Source organism: Pterocles gutturalis, unplaced genomic scaffold (assembly GCF_000699245.1).
Source record: "Pterocles gutturalis isolate BGI_N339 unplaced genomic scaffold, ASM69924v1 scaffold10641, whole genome shotgun sequence".
Classification (NCBI taxonomy): Eukaryota; Metazoa; Chordata; class Aves; order Pterocliformes; family Pteroclidae; genus Pterocles; species Pterocles gutturalis.
In genome coordinates this window covers 15,869-24,825 of record NW_010105532.1, presented here as the reverse complement: position 1 = coordinate 24,825, position 8,957 = coordinate 15,869, and the positions used below count along the sequence as shown (strand labels likewise).

Sequence of the window (8,957 nt, the reverse complement as noted above, 5' to 3'; positions counted from 1 at the left end):
AGGAATGGTTTTCAGCTCTGTTTATTAACAATATTTACCAAAGAGTAGCTATTACTGCCTTTTATCAAAAGCTCTGAGTTTTACTCCAGCCTGCACTAGGCCACAACAAATGCTTACTGTCTTAAGTGCCTACTGCAGGGCTTTTGTTGAAAAATTAGTTGCAGAAACAGAGAATGTTGTTTTAAGTCTTTTTTCAATTAGAATTTGTTAAAAATTATATGGACTGAAGACATGATTTTATATATAAGATGTGCTGGATTAATGCACATTGTTCCCTTGTAATGAAATGTATGCATATACAATGTGCTAGAACATTATTAATTGTAATCCATTCTATCAGACTATGTAAGCAGGAATTTGAGGTCTCAATAGTATTTATATCTATAGGCTTAAACATGCCCTTAGAATTTGCTTCAAAATAGCTTAGTTAAAGGCAGTTTGTCACTGTGTTGATATTTCTGGGTATTGTCATTTGTCCTTGTGGTGGATTAACCCTGGCCGGATGCCAGGTGCCCACCAGACTGCTCTTTCACTCTCCTCCTCAGCAAGACAAGGGGAGGAAGAAAATAAGATGGAGAAATACCTCGTGGGTCAAGAGAAAGGCAGTTTAATAATGCAAAAGCCAAGGCTGCACGTGGAAGCAAAGGAAAGCAAAAGACTTTATCTCTACTTCCCATCAGCAAACAATGTCCAGCCGCTTCCTGGGAAGTAGGGCTTCAGTACGTGTGGTGGTTGCTCCGGGAGGTGTATGAACAAATGCCCCTCTCCTCCTCCTTTTCCTTAGCTTTTATTGCTGAGCAGACATCAAATGGTATGGAATATCCCTTTGGTCAGTTTGGGTCAGCTGTCCTGGCTGTGTCCCCTCCCAAGATCTCACCCAACCCCAGCCTATTTGGGTGTCAGTGCTGGGGAGACAGCCTTGATGCTTTGTGAGCACTGCTCGGCAGTAGCCAAAACACTGGTGTGTGTCCAACACTTTTCTAGCTGCCAATGCAACACACACTATGTGGGCTTCTATGGGGAGAATGAACTCCATCTCAGCCAGACCCAATACATTCCTGTCTTGATCTTTATTTTTTTTCAGTATGGAGTGGTCTGAGAAAGTACCGTGCTCCAACTAAGCAGTAATTTTAGAATTGTCTTATGCATTGCAGTTTATCATTGCCCCACAGATAAAATGCATTCCAAATATGTTTCCTTTGCCCCTGTTCAGGTTACATATCCTTACTTGACTTTGCAGGCAACCTGGCCTCCTGAAGCCATTTCTTGACAAGGACTCCCCTTAAAATAGTGCTAAGAGCTGATCTGCTTGTATCATAGATAACTACAATGAACTTTTGGCAGATTAAATGAAAGCTTGCTGAATCTATCTTTATGTCCGTCCCTGAGTCTGCAAAATCCGGGTCTTCTTTTGTTGTACTGTAGTTAATCCTTTCTTGGTAAAAAATAAAAAAACAGTAAGATACGAGATCAGAAAAGGGAGAAGAGCAATGTACAGTCAGGGGAGAAAGACAGAGCTGTACTCTGTAGCATTAAAAGGGTTGTATTTTAACTAAGCTATTCTTTAGAACCTGCATTTTAACAGTTTTTGTTTGATGATATGAGGAGGTGCTAATCCTTCTTGATACATGTATGTGGGCTTGCTGGCCAGGGAGCAGTGTCCCAGACTTGCAATCCTCAGCTTTTATCTGTGCAAAAATTCCATTAATATTCCTGAAGGTATGTCCCAAATATTAAATGAGTAGAAACTACAGGAGTGGGACTTGTAATTTTGTTTGCTCTTACAGATGAATCATTTGCTTTTAAAGTTCACCAGGGAATGTGTTGGTCAGGTGGGAAAGCTAAAATGGAAATGAGAAGAGGAGCGTGAAAGCAGTTCCTGTTTGAGCTGAAGAGGCTGTTTCCAGTCACAGTTTCTCCTAGATTGGCTCCTCTTGATTTGTAATTGTTATATGAATTTCACTGTCAGCTATGTTAGGACTTTTTTGAGCAGTGCTGCTGAAGCTGAATGAAATCAATACTGCTTTACTGGAGTTACCATTATCTAATTACTCTCCTTGAAAATCGTTTCAGCTTTGCTGTCTCACCAGGATTGCTATTCCGTTCTACTACCAAATCACCCCAAAATTAGCATAAAAATCTCATCAGATTAATTTTGACATTATTCAGCATGGTTTATATGCATTATTTTATTTGCCAGTGGTGATCCATGAGTGGACTGAGAGATAGATAGACATACCCCATTATACAGCTAGAAGGCCTTACAGAACAGAAAGCAATACAACAGATCTCAAAACAATATCCTCCATAAAAATAAATGTTAGCAAGTAGAGATGTGTGCGAAGATCTAATTATTACACAGTTTCAATACATAAAGAGGCAAGAGCATCTTTATCAGGATTGCTGTCTGGAGCAGGTTCTGGCTTCTTACAGGTCACTGTTCTAAAAGATCTTTAGTGAGTACAATAAGGAGTCTGAACACCTAATTGTTACCCCATTTTTTACATTCTTCACCCTTGATGAATATGTTTTACCTTGGTTCATCTGAAGAAGATGATGATGATTCCTTCAGAAAGAAAGAGTGAAAATGCTTACTGTAAAAGATCTACTCTGGACACATTGGCTTATCATTGGCTTCATGGAGATTTTCCAGAAAATTGATCTACGATGAAAAGAAGCCACTTCTCCAGCTGATGATCCTGATGAAGCTGCTCCTGCCCCTTGATTACAGCAGAAACCTGTCCTGTATGTTTAATTGGTAGGTATCATGTAAGTCCCTGCACTTCTCTGGATTCCATTAATTCTTCCAGAGAATATTGCTTTCCTGTCCATCAAACTCAAATGCTTCATCTCTGAGACTGATAACTGTGAGGGGAAACTGCTAGGAAGTGATCAGTGACAGATCTCTGAAAACAGTAATGGATAGCAGCACTGTTGCTATCCTCCATTTTGGGATACTGGGCTTTCAGAAATAAAATGGGGAAGAATAAGAAATCACGGAAAGAAGAATTCACTGACTCCATTAACTGTTATTCATTAAGATTTTGGTTTGCTTTTATTCTGCAGTTATGCCATCATTTTACTAGAAATTGCCACAAGAAGTGACCCTATGCAAGTAAGTCATTACTTACTTATGCCAGTAAGTAAAGATGAACTTTGAAGTTTGCATGACAACTGTGTTTCTGTTTTTTCTGAAGATGCAAACCAAACTGAGTAACTGCATGTTTAATTTATTTTTTAAGCATGCATTTTCCTCTTCATTTTGTGAGTGCAACTCCAATGGAACATGCAATCAAGGCTTCCTCATGCATCCCTTCAGGACTTTGAAGAAGAGTGCATGACAAAATAATGTAGCTCCAAAATTGCCTTTTGGTGAGCTCTGAGAGGCTTAACGGCAGGGGGTAGAGGCAGGAGGTGTGCCATAACATCTTCCTTTTTCTTCTCCTGTTTCTTCCCTTTCCTGCCATGCACAGGCCCTTTCAGTGGAGTCTTGAAGTAGTAAGAATATGGTAGAAGAGCAAATGAGCTGCTCTCCATAAGGAAAATGCCTTTTTTGCACGTCTTGTGATCAGTGCTAAATGGCAAACACAAAAAGTGCACCTTGAAATTGAAACCAGATATTCTGGATATGTAACCATGCTCTGTCTGACATACCTGCTTAACAAGAATTCTAACAATGAAGACCTGAAACTGTCATTCTTCCATTTCTGACAGTTTGTGATAATAGACTGATAAAGGCCTTGTGGTTTCTCAAAAGTTTCTCAGTATCTTGCCAGGTATTAATTTGTTTCAAAAGTTGTTTACCTTGTGTAAACACTGAGATTTAAGTCTTTCAGCCATGAAAAAGCTTTTAGACAAGGACAGACAGTTTAGACTGGGTTATATCATTTTTTTTTCCTTCTTGAACTCTCATGTAAAAAAGCTGATCTGGAAGCGATAGGGAAGACATCATAAAAGTAATGATGATCACAGTAATATATTTCCAGTGGGCAGTATGAAAAACACACCACTTGTTTCAACATTGTTTAATCCTTTCTTCTCTAGAAAGATGATGTGCATTCAGCTGAATATTCTTGCTGCCCATCTTTGTCAGAGTTAATTTCAGGAAAGGCTGAGAATTCTTGCCCATGTTCCGCAGATTACATAGAGGTAAGTAAGATACAATATTGTGTACAAAAATTATTTATTGAAGTGAATTTAAGACATGTCATGCAAGTTTTATGGCAATATTAGCTTTGATGAATGCAAACAACCCAGAAGTCAAGAAGTAGATTTCAAACAAGGCACAATGAAATGCTTTAATGTCCTTAATAAAAAACCAGTCATTCTGACAAATTGGAAGTTTCAATTGTCCCCTCAAATTGTCAGTGTAATAAATGAAGTTTTTAATATTCAAACATTGATTTTTGCGCATTTTCATTTTATTACAAAGTGTTGAGTTCCATACATATTTTATATTAGTAATATTTATTTAGCTTACTGGCGAAGGACTTTCAAACAGTGAAGTATGTGTCTCAGGCAAAGTATGAATTTGGTTTGATTCTCATGCAAAAGATCTATGTATTCAGTTGTCTCAAAATGCCTAGTAAAACAAATTACACCCTCTTCTAGTTCAGTTAAATCAGAACAAGGATATGGCATCCTTGTTTCAGCTCAAGAGCTATATAATTCACCTTCAGTGGTTTGTAGCAACCTGAATGTAACAAACTTTTCACAAGCAGCACTGGATTTTAGAGGAGACTTAACATTTTTAGGAAGCAGTTGATTTTTTAACCTTTTGTGAATTTTTGTATACAGGTAAGTTCTCTGAAAACTGTATGTAATTCCAACAGTGTAACACTGTCTGCAAGCACAAGACAAGAGCTTAAGAAGTGTTTGGCAGAAGGAACATGAGCATCTAATTCATGATTTCCCACAGCAGCATTTTCATGAACTAACATCCTTCATTCATCATAAATCTGTAGAACTCCGGAGACCTCTGTATAGCTCTGCCGCTTTCACCAGCTGCAAATAAGGCTTCATATGCAGAGTTTGCACCAAGAAAATAGTAGTATTGCAACACTGTCTGTGCTTGGAATGACAAAAGGCTGTTTTTCCCTACTGCAGTTAATCAGAAGGTGCAGAAAAAATAATCCAGCTCAAAGGCCTACATTTGAACAAGTCAAGAAAATGTTGTACAAGATGAATCCTAATAAAGTTAGCCCTGTTGACATGATGATGACTCTGGTAAATTTAGTTTTTTAATCCAAGTCAATCTGCTCACTTGCAATAACTTTCACCTCTATCCTTCATGTTTGTTTTTTGATCTCATACCCCTTTGTTTGATCAGAAAATCCACAGTCATTCATTAACCTCTGGTGGGCTGATTGTAGCTGCAGTTCTGCTTGGGACGCAGCTTTCCTTCCTATTCCATTTCTGACAGTTTTTCTTAACTTTGTCCACTTCTCTGGGGCTGAACACTTTTGTTTCTTCAGTCAATTGTTTGTTTTTTAATGCACTCACAGGATACTATATTCCCCTTTTCAATGTGTTGGTGGCAGTCTTATAGTACTGGGGTTATACAATCCTTGCATGCCACAAACAGCATGTTTACAGATGCATTTTGAGCAGGGCATCTTAAGCACAGCAGCAGTGAAAACAGAGTCCTGCCTCCACAGCCTGTTGCCTCACACAGGGCAAGGATACAAAAAGCATAGCATAGCATAGCAGGGTAGTTTACGAAACAGCATTGAGAGCTTTTGATAAAAGACTGAGACTTAGATGCCTTCAGTTTGGGTAATATATTTGAATCGATGTCTGCAGCTTGGTCTCTACGTTGGATTTGACCCCTAATGTTTACACGGACAATATGGGATTGGCTTCTGCCCTATTACGTGTAAGCAACAATCTCAAATCCAGGATCATAAATTTACCTAGGGAGAAATCTGATCTCTGAATTTTGTAAGAATAAATTAGCTATCTCAGATTCCAGCCTTTGATTATCTGAATGTTTTCAAAGCAGAATCATTCAAATGCTTGAATACTATCCAACTATGAATCTGTTTCAGTAAAAGGATTCTTTTATGTAATTCTCTATGTTATTTAGATGGAGAAATATAGCAAACATCTGGAGACACTGGTTTCTGAGAGAACCCAGGATTTAATGCATGAAAGACAGAAAACTGATCGTCTGTTATATAGTAAGTTATACAGCAAAAATACTGGATATTCTTCTCAATAATAATTTGATTTTAACTGTCTGATTACAAAGATAAACCTTTTGATAGGTGATTATTTAATAGATAACATTCAGTGGGCAATGAATTAATGTATTTGTTTGTTGCAAAACTGGAAATATATTTAGCTAATTTTTATATTTTCCCCCTAAAAATCAGTGCACTCATCTGAAAGCTATGACTCTAGAGTCCACATTGCTCTCACTTTGATCTTGCTTGACTGTTCTTCTGTATACTTATAAGTATTGGGGAATGCTTTTGGACTGAAGTTACTTTTGATGGTAGTGTGTCTTCTATAATTCCACAAGAAAAAAGGGATAAAAGAACAGGTATAACATATAGGACAGAAAAAGGGAAAGGCTGTGAAAATGCAAGATAGGAGAAATAGAAATCAAAAGAATCAGAGAAGAGATAGTAAACAAACCTAACACAAGAAGAAAGCACTAGCAATGAGTTGACAAAGAGGGAGTTAGTAATACACCAAATCACACTATTAGAATCTAATCTTACTCTGACTTGGACTGTATAGATATTGGCTTGCTTGAACTAAAATTTATGGGTCATCTGGAAAATCTGTACTTGTAATCAGTGAGATTTACTGTGAAATCTCATGTTACAGCAGAATGGATTTTTATCCTAAAGAATGCTTTCACCTTCAGAATATTTCACATTTACAAGCATTGCTTTTTTACCTTTAAAGAAACTCGTTCTTTTGATTATGTACTTTTATCCATGCTAAAAGAGTAACAAAGCTCTACTTTCTACAACAGGTATGTTGCCGAAGCAAGTAGCAGATGATCTCAGGCAGGGAAAACATGCACAAGCTCAAAGTTATTTAAGTGCCACCATCTTTTTCAGGTAAACAAAAATTAAAGATAGGACTGGAACTGACTCCTACTGAAGAAACTTCTAGGCTTCTAGTGGAGGTGAAGCTCCTAAACAAGTGCAGAATTTCTATTTAAACTGCTATTTATTATGGGTGGCAACATTTGACTCTGCAAATGAGTGTCTTTCAAAGTTCTCACACCTCTCTATTTTTCATTATAATTACTTAAATAAAAAATTAGTCTACTGTGGAGCTCTAATACAGAGGAGCAAGTCACTTTGTGTGTGCTACAGACACACATGTATGTATGTTTCATAAGATAGCCCCAAGTCAAGGTTCCAATGTTTAGCTATGTAAAGGAAACTTTCCCATCCTTAGAGTCCGCATGGATTTACAGTCTTTGACTTATTATGTGTGCATGAAGCATCATATAAACTGCATGTGTTCACTTGTCATAAATGGACAGATATTAAGTTCCCTTTTTTCATTTGTACATAATCCAAAATTGAAGACTACTTACTCTGTTGTAGGTTAAAGTCTAGCTGTAAAAAATGCTTTACTGCATTGGTAAGCAGATTTAGGTCAGTCAGTCCTTTTAAATGGAAGGAGTCTGTTTTCAGATTAATTAAATATTTGAAGACAAAACTATTCTGTAAGATCCTTAGCAAAATAAATACTGAAAAAAATTAGGTTGAGGTAGTTGCACTGAGAAATTATTACTGTGTGTTTAGGTTTACCAGTCTGAAATGGTTAAGACAGTGAATGAGTGTGTTCTTTTTGTTGTGTGTTAACAGTGACATTGTTGGCTTCACTCAGCTGTCCAGCAGCAGCACACCTTACCAAGTGGTTGATCTCTTGAACAAGCTTTATACCACTTTTGATGAAATCATAGATAACTATGACATCTATAAGGTGGAGACAATAGGAGATGCCTGTAAGTTCCTTGAGCTGTAGACAATGATGGGGCAAGAGTATTTAATAAGGATAGAGACTGATTTGATGACAAGGAAGCACAGATGAAGTAGATTTTGAAAGGTTATTACCACTGGGAAGAGCGCACAAAACGATTAGGGGAGAAGTCCTAGCAGAGCCCTAACAAACTTTAGGAACATTTTCCTGCATAGCTTCCATGGTTTCTACAATCTATGAATGTTGTGGATGGGACAAATGAGTAAACTACTGCTGCTGTTTATTTGGTTCCTCTGACTTGTAACGTCTGACTTTTAATGTTGGCAACAGATTAATCCCAGTTGGGAACTTCTGTTTCACAGGACCGCAACTGAAAAAATTACCTTCTACATGGGAGCATAGACGCCATTCCATAAGCTTTATTATCCGTATTTTTTGCAAAGACCATGACAACCTAATACACTTACAGGGGCTTGGCTGCCTCTTCTTTCTGGATTTTTAGGAAAATGGCTTTCTGTTTCCTACCATGGGAATCTGATGGGGATGGATTACCATTAAAACTGAGTTCCACCAAAAACCTAGCAGAATCTATCGGGATTTTTGGATGAGACAGACGGGAAATTCTATAGAAGATGTGGGAAAAAAAACACTCTTTTTTCTGTGGCATGGTTAAGCACATTCTGGAGCATAACAATCCTGAAAAAATGCACCCAAGGGATCCTGAAGAAACCTGTCTCTTGTCCTACACAGTAGAAGTCAATGCAGGAAGCATAGGACAATGCCTAGTGAGAATCATTGTCTCTATAATATCTGCCCCAAGACAAAAAGTATCCAACAGCCACTTTCCTACTGCCTGTCCTACTTCAAGCATCCTCAGTGGAAGGAGGGAGGAAGAAAGGGTAGGAGGGAATAAATCTTTTGGAAAAATAAGTAGGAAATCCAACATTTTTCAGAGCTAAGGTAATTATACACATGAGCTGTTGCCCTGTCCTTTATGTGTTTCTGGG

At 37.8% G+C, this 8,957-nt stretch overlaps 1 protein-coding gene across 1 annotated transcript in view; it reads left to right on the top strand.

The window, feature by feature from the left end:
* Nucleotides 1–8,957, top strand: part of LOC104471925 (atrial natriuretic peptide receptor 2-like) — a 34,452-nt gene that overhangs the window by 21,580 nt on the left and 3,915 nt on the right. The window contains 6 exon segments of the mRNA XM_010087432.1: nt 3,067–3,115; nt 4,045–4,149; nt 5,107–5,226; nt 6,086–6,179; nt 6,986–7,073; nt 7,836–7,975. Of these exon segments, the coding sequence (XP_010085734.1) occupies nt 3,067–3,115; nt 4,045–4,149; nt 5,107–5,226; nt 6,086–6,179; nt 6,986–7,073; nt 7,836–7,975 (596 nt within the window).